The sequence below is a fragment of the Phytophthora sojae genome, assembly GCF_000149755.1.
Source record: "Phytophthora sojae unplaced genomic scaffold PHYSOscaffold_3, whole genome shotgun sequence".
NCBI classification, from domain to species: Eukaryota; Oomycota; class Peronosporomycetes; order Peronosporales; family Peronosporaceae; genus Phytophthora; species Phytophthora sojae.
In genome coordinates, this window is record NW_009258117.1 from 1,082,438 (window position 1) to 1,100,400 (window position 17,963).

At 54.7% G+C, this 17,963-nt stretch overlaps 12 protein-coding genes across 12 annotated transcripts; 11 read left to right on the top strand and 1 right to left on the bottom strand.

Moving 5' to 3' along the window:
- Positions 1-1,397: 1,397 nt before the first annotated feature.
- PHYSODRAFT_402742 (hypothetical protein) lies at positions 1,398-1,547 on the top strand (the record flags this gene model as incomplete). The annotated part of the gene is made up of 1 exon (XM_009523905.1): positions 1,398-1,547. A coding segment is annotated over one exon (150 nt), but the record flags the coding sequence as incomplete, so codon positions are not given.
- A 1,921-nt stretch (positions 1,548-3,468) lies between these two features.
- PHYSODRAFT_490466 (hypothetical protein) lies at positions 3,469-4,307 on the top strand (the record flags this gene model as incomplete). Its single annotated transcript, XM_009523906.1, has 2 exons — positions 3,469-3,927; positions 4,005-4,307. 2 exons carry the CDS (start codon positions 3,469-3,471, stop codon positions 4,305-4,307), a joined length of 762 nt encoding a protein of 253 aa, XP_009522201.1.
- Positions 4,308-4,556: 249 nt separating this feature from the next.
- On the top strand, positions 4,557-4,934 carry PHYSODRAFT_430265 (hypothetical protein; the record flags this gene model as incomplete). Its single annotated transcript, XM_009523907.1, has 1 exon — positions 4,557-4,934. A coding segment is annotated over one exon (378 nt), but the record flags the coding sequence as incomplete, so codon positions are not given.
- Positions 4,935-5,918: 984 nt separating this feature from the next.
- PHYSODRAFT_380276 (hypothetical protein) lies at positions 5,919-6,404 on the top strand (the record flags this gene model as incomplete). Its single annotated transcript, XM_009523908.1, has 1 exon — positions 5,919-6,404. A coding segment is annotated over one exon (486 nt), but the record flags the coding sequence as incomplete, so codon positions are not given.
- A 102-nt stretch (positions 6,405-6,506) lies between these two features.
- On the top strand, positions 6,507-7,118 carry PHYSODRAFT_496038 (hypothetical protein; the record flags this gene model as incomplete). The annotated part of the gene is made up of 1 exon (XM_009523909.1): positions 6,507-7,118. A coding segment is annotated over one exon (612 nt), but the record flags the coding sequence as incomplete, so codon positions are not given.
- A 939-nt stretch (positions 7,119-8,057) lies between these two features.
- On the top strand, positions 8,058-8,866 carry PHYSODRAFT_558285 (Myb-like protein; the record flags this gene model as incomplete). The annotated part of the gene is made up of 1 exon (XM_009523910.1): positions 8,058-8,866. The coding sequence occupies one exon, from the start codon at positions 8,058-8,060 to the stop codon at positions 8,721-8,723; it is 666 nt and encodes a 221-aa protein (XP_009522205.1). The 3' UTR covers positions 8,724-8,866.
- A 230-nt stretch (positions 8,867-9,096) lies between these two features.
- PHYSODRAFT_327739 (hypothetical protein) lies at positions 9,097-10,390 on the top strand (the record flags this gene model as incomplete). Its single annotated transcript, XM_009523911.1, has 3 exons — positions 9,097-9,595; positions 9,869-10,040; positions 10,093-10,390. The coding sequence occupies 3 exons, from the start codon at positions 9,097-9,099 to the stop codon at positions 10,388-10,390; spliced, it is 969 nt and encodes a 322-aa protein (XP_009522206.1).
- A 138-nt stretch (positions 10,391-10,528) lies between these two features.
- Positions 10,529-12,652, top strand: PHYSODRAFT_488630 (hypothetical protein; the record flags this gene model as incomplete). The annotated part of the gene is made up of 3 exons (XM_009523912.1): positions 10,529-10,698; positions 11,311-11,637; positions 11,665-12,652. The coding sequence occupies 3 exons, from the start codon at positions 10,529-10,531 to the stop codon at positions 12,650-12,652; spliced, it is 1,485 nt and encodes a 494-aa protein (XP_009522207.1).
- A 1,872-nt stretch (positions 12,653-14,524) lies between these two features.
- Positions 14,525-14,932, top strand: PHYSODRAFT_494415 (hypothetical protein; the record flags this gene model as incomplete). The annotated part of the gene is made up of 1 exon (XM_009523913.1): positions 14,525-14,932. A coding segment is annotated over one exon (408 nt), but the record flags the coding sequence as incomplete, so codon positions are not given.
- A 40-nt stretch (positions 14,933-14,972) lies between these two features.
- Positions 14,973-15,521, bottom strand: PHYSODRAFT_327742 (hypothetical protein; the record flags this gene model as incomplete). The annotated part of the gene is made up of 1 exon (XM_009523914.1): positions 14,973-15,521. The coding sequence occupies one exon, from the start codon at positions 15,519-15,521 to the stop codon at positions 14,973-14,975; it is 549 nt and encodes a 182-aa protein (XP_009522209.1).
- A 177-nt stretch (positions 15,522-15,698) lies between these two features.
- PHYSODRAFT_497769 (hypothetical protein) lies at positions 15,699-16,340 on the top strand (the record flags this gene model as incomplete). Its single annotated transcript, XM_009523915.1, has 1 exon — positions 15,699-16,340. One exon carries the CDS (start codon positions 15,699-15,701, stop codon positions 16,338-16,340), a length of 642 nt encoding a protein of 213 aa, XP_009522210.1.
- A 329-nt stretch (positions 16,341-16,669) lies between these two features.
- Positions 16,670-17,383, top strand: PHYSODRAFT_327744 (hypothetical protein; the record flags this gene model as incomplete). Its single annotated transcript, XM_009523916.1, has 1 exon — positions 16,670-17,383. One exon carries the CDS (start codon positions 16,670-16,672, stop codon positions 17,381-17,383), a length of 714 nt encoding a protein of 237 aa, XP_009522211.1.
- Positions 17,384-17,963: the final 580 nt, after the last annotated feature.

Consider the following 17,963-nt stretch of genomic DNA (forward strand, 5'->3'; position numbering starts at 1 on the left):
CCAAAGCCAAACCAGCACATCTGTTAACACACTGCGCAGTTTTCGCACGGCAACCGTACTGTAGAAACCTTAGTGCCAATGCGCTCAACACGCGGGCCTTACTCAGTAAGTTACCGTACTACGAATGTATACGGCCGACACCGAGCGGGCAGCTGAGTACGCAGCTCTCGACTAACTTGAAAGCTATTCTGCTGGTGGTGGGGTCGGCTGCGGAGACGCCACCTCAGTTAGCCGGAGCACGCACGACCGACCGAGCCTGCCATGTGGACAAGGTAACCTCCGCACTTTGTACAGTCGCCGTTGCCAGTTTTGGGTTACAGTGTCTTGCGTGGAGTGCAAAGTGCACGACCTGGAGCGAATGGTTGGGGCTGCACCGTGCAGCGCAATACATGAGCTCGCAAGCGGGCCACGTTGGAACAGCAGATTGATTAAAGCGCCGCTGATTAAGATTTGTGTCCTAACCCGCTGGGTTCCGTTTTTTCGGCGGGCTCGAGACGCACGATGGGAGTCCTGCATAGCTCGTACGGGGCGTGACGAGAGCCACATGCCAGCGCTCGCGTCGCAGCCCGAAGTGCGGACTGTCCGTCATCGCGGCAATAGAATCGACGGACGCCTGACCAACTTCAACGTGTGATCCGTACACTTCGTCCACATGAGCTGGCACCTTTTTATCTCGCGAAAAATCCATTCTTTAGCCGGTCGTAAAGCACACGGCATTGGCGTGGGTCAAATGAGATTAACCCGAATCCATGTGGGTTATTTGGCGTGAGAGAGAAACAAACCCACCTCAGCTCCCGGTATTTTTAGCCTCTCTCCATTTATTCCATTTCGTTTCGTGCTAACGACCAAACTGGGGTGATGAAGCATCTGAGTCAGTCGGCGTGTTTCGATCCCTGGTTCTTCTCTCTCCTTGTCCGACGAACGCAGCGGATCAATTCAGTAGAGCTCGCAGTCGCTGCAATGCCACTCGCTCGAGAAATAAATCTGGATAATAGCCAGGGAGGGGGCTTGCATCTTCAGATGCTGCTCGTTGGACGGGCCACAGCACAGCACATGGGGACCCATGTCGGGCAGTGTCTGGCAAAATGCCACACACACGAGAGGAGACACTCACGAACAATGTGCTCGCTCTCATTTCAAAATTGGTCCCGTGACACACACAACGCATGGCAATAGGCCCTAGCACCGCACTACAGCAACACCAACTCCACTTGTCTCAAAGCCTACTGCAGATACTGAGCATGACGATCTCGGACGTCGTACAGAGCGGCCTCTTCGAAGGAGACAGCGACGACCAGCAGCTGATCCGCATCCCGATCCGCGCCGACGAAAACGCAGGCACCAGACGGAGGCGCAGTCGGCGACTCGACCCTCCCAGCGAGCGCAGCCGCATGTTGTGGACCACCGACGAGCACGACCGCTTCCTCGAGGCGCTAGAACTCTATCCGTCAGGGCCCTGGAAGGTCATCGCCGACCATGTCGCTACGAGAACCACCCGGCAAACAATGACCCACGCGCAGAAGTACCGGCAGAAGATCGAGCGGCGGAAGCAAAAGGAGCGTCGGGGCAGTATCGACAGCGCGCACTCCGAGTCGTCGTTGCTCGATGGTGCTGACCAGACCAGAGCAGCGTCGATGACGGAGCCCATGGACATGCCCCCGGACGACGCCATGGAACACGCCGTGCTGCTCGAGTTCCTCGACAACTTCCACCCGAGCGAGATCGACCACACCGACGACCCACTGCCCTACTCGCGAGACAGCGACTACCTCCTCCATGTAGACGACTCCAGCACTGCGCCTATAGACCCGACGTTCCGAGGGTTGCATCTGTAGATCCGAGCTTTGGATCGCGGTACTGAACAGTTGAAGTTGAAGGTACCAGTTGAAATGCTGCCAAACGTATCTTGAGAAGGCCACTTAACTGAAGGAGCCTAGCCTAGAAGAAGAATATAAACGAGAACTTTCCGCTAATTGCTGTCAGTCTAACTGAACTCAAGGCGCAGTCGCCATGCAGCGTGCTGGTTCATTCTACTGCATTCTATTGTACAACTGCAGGCCTATATGACCACCACCTCCGCTTCCGTACAAACGGCCGGACGGCCCCCTGCCGATGCGTCATCGGACCCCGTTCCCGATGACGCATGGACAATTCGAATCAAGTTTGTGCGGTCGTGGCGGTGCATGTGACCGGGCTTCTGCAGCTTTGCCGCACCGCGTTGTCCGCAGGCACACGCTGCTACCACCAAAACGGTGTTCCCCGTTCAGTGTGATTGCAGTCGAATCCTGTGAAGATTTGGTAGACCAGATATAGCCAGTTTTCGAGGTTCGGGTTGAACTTGTCAGGAGAGGGCGACAATAAATTACCTTACCGTCGGAGGCACTGATTTTTCGAAAAATAAGAGCCGCCCCGCACCCCCCGTTTTGGATGGCATTCGTCGATCGGCCCCAAGAGAGAAAGAAGCAAGAGTGAAGGTCCCTGCACAAGAATGGCGCGCACAACTGGCACGGTACGCTTACATGCGAGTCATGGGTAAGGAATATGTGTTACTGACATTTGCTTCTATTAGCCTGGCTCGTCGAAGCGCCCTCCAGGCCCCGAAGATGCCCATGTGACGCGTGCGCAGCGCGACAGTGCTGAGTCGGAGCGGAGTCGGAGTCGGCAGCGCCAGCGCGAACTTCGGCATGAAACGGACAGGACGCTGCGCGATCTCCCCCCGCTGCCAGTGTACAATCGCGGTGTGCTGGAAGCGCAGCGTGCCGCGAATGTGGCGCGCGCACGCCGCGACGAGCAGGAGATCCGACTGGCGATGGACGGGAGGCACAAACGCACTCGGAGTGCTACCGCCATGCTGCGAAGTGAAGATGGGAAGAAGGCTGGGCCGAAGCCCGCGAGCAGAGCATGTACGAGCGGTGGGAAGCACGTGCCGCGCGCGAGATGTTCGGCATAGAGCCAGATTCGGATTCTGACGACGGCGCCCTTGCCGAAGCCATTTCCGCTTTGGACGAGGCCGACGAAGAGCTGTCTCATGGCGGCACGTACGACTCCGACTACGGGGAGAAGACCCCGCCGTTCGGCACCGACCCAGACGCCAGTGACGAAGATGACGAAGACAACGATGATGAAGAGCGCGAATCGGCCGCTGAAAACGACGGTAAAGAGAGCGAGGATGCTGACGAAGACGACAAAGACTGGCGTGGGAATGAGGGCATCGTCGAAGAGGAAGAAGGTGACGTCGGGATTGGAGACCGCGCAGACGAAGTGAACAGCGAGGAAGACGACGAAGGGGGCGAGATTCGGTTTGTACCCGAACCGAAATCTCACCGAAGTTCGTCCCGCACGTATGACCTTCGCGTGAAGCGAGTTGTGCCTATGTGGTTCTACGGATTCAGCACCACATGCGACTCGTGGGATACGTTCCACACCTCGTTCGACGACTTCCAGGCTCAGACATTCCAGCAGTTTTCCATGCGAACAAGTACGTCAGTTTTCCTGCGGAACAAGCAAATTCTCGAAAAGGACAAGGAAAGGAAGCGAGCCGCAAAGAAGGCCCGGAAACCGATCACCTTGGTTCCGGCGGAATGGGTGACGTACTCGAAAACGCTGGTCTGCACGCATGGCCAGCCCTACGAACCGAAGGGCAAGGGAAAGCGGCACCACAACAACGTTCGCGACACGAAGTGCAAGGCGAGATTGAATGTGCGTGTCGCTGCCACGTTCAGCGGAACTTGGCGTTTACGCGTGAACGCCACCGGCAAACACAATCACGACTTGAACAAGCATCTTTGGGAGAGCTACGCGGAGAACCGGACGGTGAAGGACCCGCAGTTGACGGAGGCTGTGGCAGTGCTGCATAAGGCTGGGGCGAACACGCACGGCATCTTGCAATACCTGCGTGAACGTACAGGTAAAGTCTTATCACTTTCTGTGTGATTTTGGTTTGTTCCTAACTATTTGCTGCGGATATTTGGTGGTATGTTGTAGGCAAGAAAACCGTGCGGAAGGACGTCCACAACATGGTGCAGAGATACAAACTGACCGAGCAAGCTGGTCTTACTGATGCGCAACGCGCATTTGCAGTGATGGAAGAGTTTTGTCTGCAGCACGGTGGCAACTCTGCTCAAATTCTTGTGGATAGCGACTCCAACGTTGCTCGCGTCGCCACGTTCCAGTCCGCAAGAATGAAGCGCTTGTTCAAAGCGTTTCCGGAGGTGATTCTCGTTGATGCCACGCACGACACGAACGTGAACCGCTACAAGCTGTTCAGCTTCGTAGTGCACGACGTGTTCGGAAAGGTACTGACGTAGACAAGTTTTTTGTTGTGCTGTACTTTAATACACTATTCTAACCTTATCATAGGGTCAATATGTCCATCATGCACTTGTAGACAGTGAGCACAAAGACAATCTGCGCCGAGTGATGGAGATCTTCAAAGCAAACAACCCTGACTGGGCCAAAATCCAAGTGGTGATGACGGACAAGGCTAAGAAGTTCTGCGAGAAGAGCTGCCCGACGCTCGGCAACTCTTGTGTCAGTGGCATGTGATTACCTAGCTGAAGAAGCAGGCTGCACGTCTGGCGCCATCGGTGAAGAAGTCGGTGAAGAGCCTGATGCGGTTGATGGTGTACGCAAGCAACGAGGACGAGTATGAAGATGCAAAAGGAGCTGTGTTGGAGTTGCTTGGAGGCGATACATCACACGAGTTGTACCGCACGTTCATGGCAAACTGGGACAGTAACCAGGACGAGTGGGTTTCCTACAAGCGCGGCAACACGCCGCACCTGACGAACAACACCAACAATAGGATCGAGTCCAAGTGGGGGAAGATAAAGGATGTTATTAACGACTCCTTCACTATCGACCAACGCCTGTCTACGCTGATGACGCTGCAGCACTATGCCGAAGAGCAGTATCTCGCAGCATACCATCAAATTAGGAGCCGGCCTTCGCGGGATTCGGAGGACCGCAAGCTGACGCTGCTGGCTTTGCAGGTGAGCCCGTTTGCCTTCGAATTGGTCGCCAAACAGCACACCTTGGCAACCGGTCCGAACGCAGACTACACGGTTGAGCTGAACACACCAGGACGAGCCACTGTCACGAGCCCAAGGTCTGGAGAAGTGCATGAAGTCAACACGAGGGTAAGCTATTCAAGTTATGGTATACTTTTGGTCTATTCAGTTATCTTTGGTATTGACGACTGACATGTAATCTGTGCTGTACAGGCGAACTCCTGCAACTGTATCTTCATGAAGACCTGCTTGCTACCCTGCCACCACGTGATGTACGTCCGGAGCACGTCCAACTTCGAAACAGTACTGCCCCCGATGCACTGTTTCCCTACACGATGGATTGTGCAGAGTCCAGAAAACAACATCGACTGGGGAGAAATTCCGTGTGGAGGGTTGAAGCAAGGGAGCTGTCCGTCTCGAGCGAAGGAGCGAGCTTTGTCGGGGGCTGCGATGTACATCGAAGCCAAGGCAACAACGGAGAAGATCATTGCAAGAATGGCACTTCAATCTACACCCACATTTCGGATCGCGCTGAAGTGGCTTCAGGATTTCTACGAAGCGCTCAACTCCGGCGACGTGGTTGCCTTTGCAGAGCGCGAGGTTCCGGTATTCACGGGGCTTTCTCTAGTGACCTCCAGAGCAAAGGAAACCACCAAAGTTGAAGATACTGGCGGAATCGAAAGAAGTGAGGAGGAGTCCTGCAGCACTGCTGTTGAAGTCGATGTGGCCGCTGATGGTGAAACTCAAACGGGTGCGGAAGCAGAGGAAGATGGCAACGCTACACCCTCCGACCAAACCTTACAAGATTCTACCGAACCCACACAAGTCTCCACCGAATCGAGAAAGCCGTCAGAAGAACGCCCGAAGGCAGTCACGTGGACGTTTGCGGAGCGTCCAGTGATCAATGGAATGGCCAAGGCTCAGCGAAAGCGTGCCCAAGCTAAACAAGACCGTGAAGCTGCATTGGAACTGGCAGCTAAGTACCACCAACGAAAAGTGGGAAAATTGGTTTCATTCGATGATGTTGCCGCTTTGCTTGACGGACCCTACAGTCTATTCCACTCAAAGCCTATGATTGGCGCGCTTGTACTGCCCCAAGTTGATGTTACCGGGCCGCTGTCCGTCCGAGCCTTCAAGATCGACCAAGACATTCCGTTTATCAAGGGTATCCCTCCGCTACCCATTGTGACGGAGGCTATTGACGCTATCAAGATAAGGCAGGACATCGACCTTCTTGCCTACTGGCCAGACTACGGCTACGCTACATTTGATCAGCTGGACGCTATGGCAAGCATCCTGGAGGCGCGTCAGCGATTTGCGTTGGTGATGCGCACTACAAAGTGGATTGACGAGGTGGAGTGGCGTGTTGCAGACCTTCGCGAGCCGTTCACGGACACGAGGGCAACTACAATAAAAAACAATTCACAGCATTTGAACTGATGATGTACCAAAACTAACAAAATATCTTGTGTATTGCAGAACGAGCACAAGGCTTACGTCGAAACGCTCAATCTGAGCGTAAATCGCGTGCCCGGTGAATGTGTGAACGGACACCAACTGCTGGACTTCCGTGAGAATCTGTGGCTGCATACCACGTCCATCTTGGTGTCGCTGATGGCTTTGCGCGACGCTTACCCGGACGTAGGCATCATCAGCCCCAGCTATCACGACTTTGCGTTGCCGGAGCAAAAACGCAGGACCGCGGCAGGATTCGGGGCCAGCGACCCTAAGAACAAGCGTGTCATTGGAATCATTCACATCGAGCGGTACTGGGTGGCGTTTTTAATCGACAGGACGGTCGCCAAGGGCACGAAGACGGCGACATGCTTTATGTTCGACCCTCTACAAAGTCGAAGCAACTACACCGTCATTGAAAAAAGCGTGCGGACCGTGATTGAAGGGGTGTTTCAGCTAGGTGGCATGGTGAACTACGAGAAGGTGGAGTGGTGCACTCAGCAGGACAACAGTTCCTGTGGCGTGTGGTGCATCGCAGTTCTGGAGATGCTGCTTTGCGACGCTTCGTGGGATGACTGCATCTACAGGTTGCTGCCGTACCTGCTGCGCTATCTGCAGAAAGCTCTTGCTTTCCTGGGCAAAGAGGCAGCTTGAGAGGGATGAGAGGGTGACTTCAACTTCAATATACATATCATTTGATTTCGGTATTAATTTTGGTGTAACCGAAAATATTGCACCAAAATTAATTTCAACCATCACAAAATCCGCTAAGTCCCACGATTCCCAAATCTAGAATCGTTCCGAAAAGACTGAATCTCAATGGTGTATTTTGCATACACAAGAACGAAGATAAAATAGTTTTCCCCTAGTTAATGGGTAACATTTCGATACGTGTTTTGAAAACAGCGGCGCACCCTAAATGGTCAAATAATGCCCGTCTAAATTCGGTGGTAGCAGCATCGTCCGTTGTCGGCACCCTTTGGGATCGTCTCCGTTCGTATCGCTATGTGCACTTTTGATTCAAGTGGTGCCCGAGCTCATGTGGAGCTGCAGCGCCGACCAGCGCGTCCGTCGGCGACTCACTTGGTTTTTGTATCTAAAAATCCGTTTTTCAATCAAATGGCTGCGTTAAGCCCCGATGGGGCCGTTTTATGACAAGCGTCGTAAAAGACCCACGCGAATGCTTACACCCAGTACATCCCCTCTACTGCATCGTGGGTTTACTCTCCGCGAGCCATAGAACCCGGGGCGACCACCTCCCACCCAGTGTCCAACCATTCAAAGCGCTGGGCTTTTCCGACCGACGACCGCTCGGTCTCTCCCACCCACGCCCTGGAGCATCTATCAACTTGATAGTATCAAGTGGCTCGGCCGGGCTCACCGCAATGTATCAGGAAAGTTTCCACTGCGCCGATGATCGGGCGACCGACCAGCGGCGGCAACCAAACACGAGCGTATCCTCCAATGCAGTTGAAGCGCCTCGACGACGCCAATGAGGTTGCACATTGAAGCAGGGAGCTCACTTCCCATTTAGCGTCCTAGCACTCGCACCCTCACAAAAGCTGCAGTGACTCCACCCCATTCACCCAAACTATGACCATCTCGTCCGTCGTGCAGAACGGCTTCTTCCACGATGGCAACCAGCTCATCCGCATCCCCCCGCGCTCAGCTGAGAAGGTGACGGCGGCGCGGAGACGCGCTCGTCTCGCCCGGGAGAAGTCCAAGAAGCGCCTGAACGAGCGCAGTCGCCTGCTCTGGACCTCGGAGGAGCACGAGCGGTTCCTCGAGGCCCTCGAGATGTACCCGTCGGGCCCGTGGAAGGTCATCGCCAATCACGTTGGCACCCGGTCAACACGGCAAGCCATGACTCACGCGCAGAAGTACCGCCAGAAGATCGAGCGCCGCAAGCTCAAGCAACTCAAGCTCAGTACCGTCGGCATCCCCAAGCTCGACGAGCTGCTGCCGTGCTCCCCCACGACCGTCGACTGCATCCGCTTCGAGGTTCCGACAGAGTCAAAGCTGGAGGAAGAGTCGGCGGTCAGTGACCTTGACGATGAGGTGGAGCGGGCGCTGACGATGGAGTTCCTGGACGAGTTCCAGCCGCTCACGATGGACTGCGAGGAGCCCCTCCTCACTGGACTCGCAGCGTTCTCCGATGACGACCCGCTCTGGCTCAGTCTTGGGACGATCAGCGCTTCAGTCGCTACTTCGACGGCACCAGAACCGGCCGTCTGGGACAGCGAGATCCTCTCGCTCTAAGGAAGTTTCTTTATTATGACATGACTACCTCGAACTCGACCTAGTCCCGAGTTACACAGTCTTACGTGGTTAGTGTGGCCAATAGCAGTAGAATGCAGTGAAAATGCTTATGAACTTCAATCAAAAATGAGGTTGATCACAATACTTCCTTGTCTGGTCGAATGACATCTCCTCGATTCCCAAGTGCATATTCTTTTCTGTTTAAAAGTCGGCACAAAGATTTTTACTCTTCTTCACTGATGGAACGGATGCCTGTAATGTACCCGCGGCCACTGTTGGAGCTCAATGTGCAGCAAGCGATCGCCAGCATCCTGCAAAAGCCTGCGCTGCTCGGAGTTACATCAAGAAGTATATCAAATTACTGGCAAGGAGAATGAATCTGACAGCCACGACGGACCCTGCTCAAGTTGTGATCTGTCCTGCTGGAATCGACGGCGTACGGATCAGCAACAACCTCGTTTCGGATGAAGTTGCGATGAAATTCAAGGCTGAGGTGGCAGTGCTGGAGAATGCGCCGGACGAAGAGAAGGACTGGCATCCTCGCTCGGAGGATAAAGTGCTTGACCTGGTGCATCCGTCGCTCTTCTGCTGTGTGTTCGGGCAAACGTTGAAGGCCTCTAGTGCGCCGGAACCAGCGTCGTCAAGCTCGCCTGTGGAGCAAATGCAGCGCTTGATGTTCACTGGATCGGAGGCTGTTGAGAAGCCTCAGGCTTGTAACACGGATTATCAATGTATCCCGACGGATTTCCAAGTCGCTGACGCAGGTGAGCCTGGAGAAGATGGATATGTTCCAGTGCGAGTGTTATCGTACATCAATAACTTGCATCCAGCGCAACATGCGGCTTTGTACGACTCCATTGGGAAGATTTTCGGTCGGTTTGTACCTTTGTTCGAGCGAATGTTGGGTGATCAAGAGCAACCAAGACCGTGGTCTAACTTTCGCGACGATATGCACAGCCACATAGTATCCAAAGAGCTTCCTCCACGCCACGAAATCCCCATTCTGAAGTAGTTGCCAAACCAGAATATGCCAGTATCTATTCGTGGGAAGCAATTGCAGGTAATCGTGAAGATTGCGGAGATCATTTTGACCCCTGAGAAGCCGAAGTACAGAGGGGGAAGCTAGCACATTGAGGGATCGACAGCTGAGAGGGTCGTAGGGACTGGCATCTACTACTTCGGCTGCGAGAACATCAAGAACTCCCGCCTGGCCTTTCGAGCCGAAGTGAAGGAGCCATACTGTCAGTATAACGACCACAACGGGGCTGGAGAGATCTACGGTCTCATCAGCACCGAACTACTCGTCCAATTGCAAGGGTCAGTCGAGACGTTGGCGTCGCGCTGATTGGTGTTCCCCAACACTCTGCAGCACCAAGTGCAGCCGTTCAAGCTCAAAGACTCAACGAAGCCTGGCGTTCTTCCTCGTTCATCCAAAGACCCCCATCCCTTCGACTTCCGTTATCCCGCCGCAGCAAGAGGAATGGCTGGAGGCGGCCGTGGATTTCGTAGTCGTTGATGGAGTGAAGCAGAATATCCGATCGATGCTGCCCAGAGGGATGACGCTAGAAGAAGCGAGACAGCATCGACTGGAGCTCATGAAGGAGCGCGCTGTGCCTGAGCCTGATGAATACGAAAAGCTCAACGACCCTCGCTATTTCTCGTTGTGAGAGCACTATATGGGAGGAAGTCTTAAGGTTGCGACTAAAAACATGCTAGTTACATTTTCAAACATTATTACTTCCTTCCTTCAAACGTCCCGGTGGTCGTGCAGCATTGCCACAATCGCCAAAGATCTTCTTGCGGTCATGGAGCCGCGACCGTTGCTGGAGCTCAATGTGAAGCAGGCGATCGCCAGCATCCTGCAGAAGCCTCGGTGGTGGGTCAAGTGGAGCGACTCCGAGATACGATCCAGGTGGCTGAGAGAGGTGGAGCTGCAGCTGCTGCTCAAGACGTTCGAGCAGTCGTTAACAGGCTGGTCTCAAGGTCGAGGGCCGCTCTACGCTCTGGATAAGCTCGTGGCCAAGGAAATGGGTGCCGAGAAGCACGAGAAGCACGAGACCCACGAGAAGCTGAGAAAATGGCTTCGGGAAGTTGTCACGGACTTCAGGAAAGGTGAAGCGCACGAAGAAGACGAGGAGGAGGAGGAGGAAGAAGAAGAGGATCAAGAGGGAACCGAAGGAGCAAATGCAACAAAGAAGCGAAAAAGAGAAGACGCTGGGTCCGACGATGAGGAAAAGAGACTCCGCGCTCTGGAGAAACAAGTCGAGTCGCAGTCGTCCTATCCAGCGCTGAAATGGACGTTCAACCAGCTTGTACTCCACGAGCGACTGAGTGCCGTTGCAGTCGAGGACTGGCCGAATAAGGCGGCCCAGTCTGCTGTTAGAGCTGCTCGGTCTGTGGCTGACCCGATTCTAGCGTATCGAGCGGCCGAGTTTGTCCTTGCAGTACGTCGAGGTGTGAGCACCGAGGACGCGCTTCCTCTTGCTCCTGGGTCGGACTTTTTGTCAGAAGATCGCAAATTGAAGCTCAAGCTGCACTGCGAGAAGATTCACCACGAGCTGAGCGCTGTCCAGAGCTATATTAAAAGGTATCTGGAGCTGGTGGCGAGCAGAGCCAAGCTGAGCGCCACGACGGATCCAGCTCAAGTTGTGATCTGCTCTGCTGGGGTCGACGGTGTTTGGATCAGCGACAACATCGTTTCGGACGAAGTTGCAGCGAAATTGAGGCAAGAAGTGGCGGCATTGGAGAACGTGCCAGAGGAAGAGAAGGATTGGCACCCTCACTCGAAGAAGCAGGTGCTTGACCTGGTGCATCCTGCGCTGTTCTGCTGCGTGTTCGGGCAAACGCTGAAAGCTGCGAGTGCTCTGGACCCTTTGCCTTTCACAACCCCCGCAGAACAAATGCACCGCCTGATGTTCACTGGGTCGGAGACTGTGGAGAGACCGCAAGGCTGCGATACGAACTACCAGTGGATTCCAACGAATTTCTTCGTAAATGACGGCGGAGAACCTGGAAAAAATGTCGCCAACCTGCGAATCCTGTCGTACATCAACAACTTACACCCGGAGCAACGCGCAGATCTGTACGACACAATCGGGAAGATCTTTGGTGTCTTCGTACCGTTGTTCGAGCGGATGCTGGGCGATCAAGAAGAAGGAATGCCGCGATCTGCATTTCGAGTCAACATGCAGGGCCACGATACGTACCGCGAGCTCCCTCCACGCCCCAAAATCCCCGCACTGAAGGAGCTACCGAATAATCCCGCGGTAGTTTCTCTTCGTGGGAAACAACTGCAGGTCATCGTGAAGATTGCTGAGATCATTTTGACCCCAGAGAAGCCGAAGTATAGAGGGGGAAGCTGGCACATTGAGGGATCCCCAGCAGAGAGGATCGTTGGTACCGGCATCTACTACTTCAGCTGCGAGAACGTCAAGAACTCGCGCTTGTCCTTCCGTACTGAAGTTGAAGAGCCCCCTTACCAGCAGAACGACGACGAGGGAGTCGCAGAGATCTACGGACTATTCAGCAATTCTCTATTGGTCCAGGAACTAGGCTCAGTTGAGACCCTGGAGGCTCGTTGTGTGGTGTTCCCCAACACTCTACAGCACCAAGTCCAGCCGTTCGAGCTGGACGACCCAACAAAGCCCGGAGCTCGCAAAATCCTGGGCTTCTTCCTCGTTGACCCGGATAATTCAATCCCTTCGACGTCCATTATCCCGCCACAACAAGAAGAATGGATGGAGACGCCAATGAACTTCACGGACCTCGACGTAGTGGAGCAGAACATTCGCTCGATGCTGCCCCGAGGACTGAGTTGGCAAGAGGCTAAACGGCATCGGCTGAAGCTCATGAAAGAGCGCGCTGTGCCTGAGCCCGACGAAGATGAAAGGGACGGCAACCCTCGCTATTTCTCGTTGTGCGAGCACTAACTGGCAATTAAACGTACACATCTGTCGGAATGAGGTTAGCTAGTATCCAATATGACTGTGCTGCTATCATCTTTCCTTCGTGTTCACTGCGAAAGGTCTGGACTTACTTGCACTGGCAAATTGGACATTCGCCAAAGATGGAGCCGCGACCGTTGCTGGAGCTCAACGTGCAGCAGGCGATCGCCAGCATCCTGCAGAAGCCTCGGTGGTGGGTCAAGAGCCAAGACCCGGAGATCCGCAAGAAATGGATGAGCGAGGTGGAGCAGTAGCTTCTGTTCGAGGCATTCGACCAGTCCTTGCCCAACTGGAGCCACGGCCAAGCGCCCACTGACTCCCTCAACGACCTGCTGCACGAGCCTGGTGGAGCTGACAAACGCGCCAAGTGCGAATGGATGAAAGGAATCGTCACGGAGTTTGGGATGGACGAGGAGTCGGAGGAGGAGTTCAGCGATGTGGAGGATTTTGAAGAAGAAGACGAGGAGGAAGGAGACAAGACCGAAGAGAAACAAGAGAATGATGCTGTAGTTGACGACGAAGGCAGTAGCGAGTTGTCCGAGGAGGAGAAGAAGAAGATGCGAGCGCTAAAGCAGGAGGTGGACGCACAGGAGTCCTATCCTATGGTGAAATGGACGCTCAACCAGCTTCTGCTGCACGAGAAGCTGAGTAAAATTCCTGTCGAAGAGTGGACACTTCACTCCACTGGAGAAGCAGTCGCTTGCGCGCGTGCCTTAGACGACTCAGAGCTTGTTCTTCGAGCCGTAGAGTCCGTTCTTGCGGTTCGTCGAGGTGTTAGCGTCGAGGAAGCGCTGGCGCTGCCGTCTGGATCGGAACTTCTGAGCGCTGATCGTCTACTGAAGCTCAAGCTGCACTACGAGAAGATCCATCGTGAGCTCCATGCTGTGCAGATCTACACGATGAAAGTTCTCTTGCAGATAGCGGAGAGGGAGGGGCTCAACACTGATTTAGATCCGGCTAAAGTTGTGTTTGGTCCTGCTGGGATCGACGGCGTATGGATAAGCGACAATTTGATTCCTGAAAATGTAGCGACAAAATTCAAGAAGGAGGTGGCGGGGCTGGAAAATGTGCCGGACGAAGAGAAAGACTGGCACCCGCACTCGGAGAAGCACGTGCTGGACTTGGTCCACCCGTCGCTCTTCTGTTGCGTATTGGGAGAGACTGTGAAAGCTGCGAGTGCGCTGGACCCTTCGACGTTCACAACCCCGGCTGACCAAATGCATCGCTTGATGTTCACTGGGTCGGAAATTGTGCAGCAGCCTCCAGGCTGCAACACGGACTACCAGTGGATCCCCACCGACTTCCAAGTAGCTGAAGGGGGTGAGGCTGGGCAAGACGGGGATATTCGAGTACGCACCTTGTCGTACATCAACAATTTGCATCCGGAGCAGCACGCGGACTTGTACGATTCGATCGAAGCCATCTTCGCTCATTTTGTTCCGCTCTTCGAGCGCATGCTCACCGACCAATCCATGGGGAAACCGCAGTCAACTTTCGACGTTGATATGATCAGCCATGACTCGTGGCGGGTGTTGCCGCGCCGTCCTCGAGTCCCAGACGTCGTGGAGCTGCCGAAAGAGACTGTACCCATCTCGTTACGTGGTAAAATTGTGCAAGCTATCGTGAAAATCGCCGAGATCATCCTTACGCCTGAGAATCCGCAGTATAAAAAGAGGGTCGTGGCATATCGAGGGCACGCCAGCAGAGAGAATCGTCGGCACTGGCATCTATTACCTCGCTAGCGACAACATCAAGAGCTCGCGACTGGCATTCCGCGCGGAGGTGGAAGAGCCCCCATACCAGCAAAGCGATGACGACGGAGTCGCGGAGATCTACGGACTCTTCAACGAGGAGCTGTTGGTGCAAGTACTCGGCTCTGTAGAGACCTCAGCGTCCCGCTGTGTGGCGTTCCCGAACTGGCTGCAGCACCAAGTACAGCCGTTCGAGCTGGAGGACGTCGCCAAGCCTGGAATTCGCAAGATCCTGGCCTTCTTCCTCATTGACCCGGAGAACCCCATTCCGTCGACATCCGTGATCCCTCCACAGCAAGAGGAATGGATCACGCCAACGTTTGAGCGCATGATGAAGCAGCTTCGTCTTGTTGATGCAGTGGAGCAGAACATCCAGTCGATGCTGCCTCGTGGGATGTCGCTTAGAGCAGCCAAGCAACATCGACTATTGCTGATGGAAGAGCGCGCAGCAGTGCAAGATGACGACGAGGACACGTTCGGCCGTTCCCGATACTTTTCATTGTGCGAGCACTAAGCTATTAGCCTGTAGAGAGCTAATGCAGATTAGTGTTTGCCTACTTTTTCTTGGATTTCTGGTAAGCCTCCATCCCATGTAGCCATGATGACCAAGTGAGTCCGTCTTCGCAGTACTGGCAGGTGACCCCGAGCTTCTTGATGTCCTGGATGTTGCGATACTCGTCGTCGAAGAAGAGCATATCTTCGTAGGCCAGGCCGCTCTGCTGCTCGAACTCCTTGAAATGGGCGACTTTGCACGTCGGGTAGATCTCCACGAAGCTGGCGATGCTTTCGAGCGTCTTTATCTCCCCACCAATGCTCACCTTCAGCAGCCCCATACACTCCTTCGCCGCGTCGATCTCCCCCGTGCGCGATGCAATGGCTACATTCGTGCCACTGAACTGCGGGTCCGTCTCGATGACATTCAGCACTTTCTCGACGTCCGGCAGCAGCTTAAGCTCTTCCCCGTAGCGATCGAGCACGGTGCCCGGACTATCCGTCGTCGTGAACGGACCCCCGTTCAACACGTCGATGTAGGGCCCCCACAGCGTGTAGTCCAGGTCGAACACCACGAGGCGGGGGACGCGCGTCCATTGCTCACGCGCCATTCGCCCCATTCTCCCCCACGATTGTGCTGCGGAGACCGAAATTGCGACCTTCTGGCAAACGCATAAGCCGGTGATAGAAGAGACCTGGGACGGCCACGACACGATCGATGAGCTGTCCCAAGGCCTAACTCATTCCCTAATTTACCTCGGACTCCCCACTCTTACTTCATTGTCAACATGCCCAAGGCGCTGGCCCCCGGAAAGAACCGCTCCACCGAGTCCAAGGACCCGGACCACGCCGCGCGCGCCTTCCGCAGGTGGACGTACGTCCCGCAGCTCGTGGTCTTCGACCTCGACTTCACCATGTGGTTCCCGGCCATGGACGAGCTGCACGCCGACGAGCTGCGCAAGGACCCCGTCACGGGGGACGTCACCGACGCCATCGGCTGGCAGGTGCACTCCTACCCGGAGATCCACGCCGTGCTGAGCGTGCTCAAGACGGACCCGCAGTTCCGCGACACCAAGATCGGCGTGGCGTCCCGAACGGAAGAGGTCGAGACGGCGAAGAAGGTGCTCGGACTCATGGATGTGCAGCTACGCGGCGAGGACGGCGTCGAGGCTGGGAAGCAGACGCTGGCCAGCCTGGCCGACTTCGTGACGGTCTTCCCGGGCAGCAAGACGACGCACTTCCGGCAGCTCAAGGAGCAGAGCGGCGTCGCGTTCGAGGACATGTTGTTCAACGACGACGACGACGAGAACGTGCACGACGTGAGCGCGCTGGGCGTGGTGTGCTCGCACTGTCCCGAGGGACTGACGGTGGCGTCGTGGCTGCAGGGCATGGAGGACTTCCAGCTCGCCAAGAAGCAGCAGAGTCTGTAACCAGACTACCAGCGCCAGATACGGGATCATTTCGTTGCTACGGTAGGTTACTGTAGTCGACTGCTAAGCTGCAACAACGATTCAACTTTACACTCCCCACAATAACTTCCTCATTTTTGCGATGAGTTTGCACCAAACTACTTGTACAGTATAAAGTTTTTTGGCGCCCCTCTGCTTGGAGAAGATGGCTACACCCTACGAAGATGGCTACAGCTTCGATGTAGCCATCTCCCTCATGCCAGTCGTTCGTGTAACGGTTCTGTTCACCCCATCGAGTTGTTCACCTTCGGGAGCTCACATCGGTCGTTATGCCCCGCGCCAAAGCGAAAATGAAGCTCAAGGCGAAGCGCGCCAAGGCCAAGACGTCCGGGTCCTCCCTTGCCAGGTCCCACAGCGCGCATCGGAAATGGGACCACATCCCTCGCCTCGTGGTGTTCGACCTGGACTTCACCTTGTGGTATCCAGAGATGTACGAGCTCTGGGGGGCTCCGTTCAAGAAGAACCCGACCACGGGCGCCGTGACGGACTGCAAGGGCGAGCAAGTGCACTTCTTCGGGGCCGTCCACACGGTGCTGAGCATCCTGGAGACGGACCCGCAGTTCCGAGACACGACCGAGGTGGCGGTCGCTTCGAGGACGACGGAGCCCAAGTGGGCCAAGACCTGCATGCGACTCATGGACGTCGACATTGGCAGTGGAAGCCAAGCTGCTGATGGGGACGGAGAGGAGGAGGAAGGAGAGGCACAGGAGGGGGAGGAGGAGGGTGATGATGACGAGGTGGTCAAGACCTCGCTGCAGACCATCATCGACTATGAAGCCATCTATCCTCGCAACAAGCGCGTGCACTTCGAGCAGCTCAAGAAGGACAGCGGCATTCCGTACGAAGACATGCTCTTCTTTGACAACGAGTATGGCAACGTGGCGGACATCCAGAGGCTCGGAGTGACCTGCGCCTACTGTCCGCAGGGACTGACCGAAGGCTCGTGGATCCAGGGTATGGAGGCATTCCAGGAGGCTAAGCGGAAGCAGACGAGCACTAGCTAGACTCGATACAGACGCAGACTATTCAACGGAAATGAACGCCTTCGAGCAGTGCTCGTAAAATAGGACCACATACAGACAATCCTCTTTGGAGTGATATCCCTAACAGGGATACCCTCTGATTAGCACTAATGAAGGCTGTCCCGATGACCGATGGTCTACAAATTCAAGTCAAAACATCCTCTACCTCCGGATAGTGCTTAGTGATACGAGATTAGGCTTTATCACTATCCAGATACCGTTAACTATAGGAATGTCCATTTTGTAAAGTATGCCCTGCAAAGTTCCACCACAACTTGGGTCGCTTGTGACCATGATTGAACTAAGATTCTTTGGGTTCGCGCACATATTGTTAAGCTTGGCATGTTTGTGATCCTGGAACGTGCATTTATCGTATCAGTTTGGGCGCTGGACTTGATTTCACGTTGTAGCTGCCTGTACAGTCCTCCCAGTTATATTTGACTAGTGGCCAGCGTATCATCACGCTTCGCGCCATATAGTAGTAAACATTAGCATCTCCAGTACAACAACTACTTTTATGTAGTGCTTTGACCACGCTTTATCACCTTGAACGATATTGTAC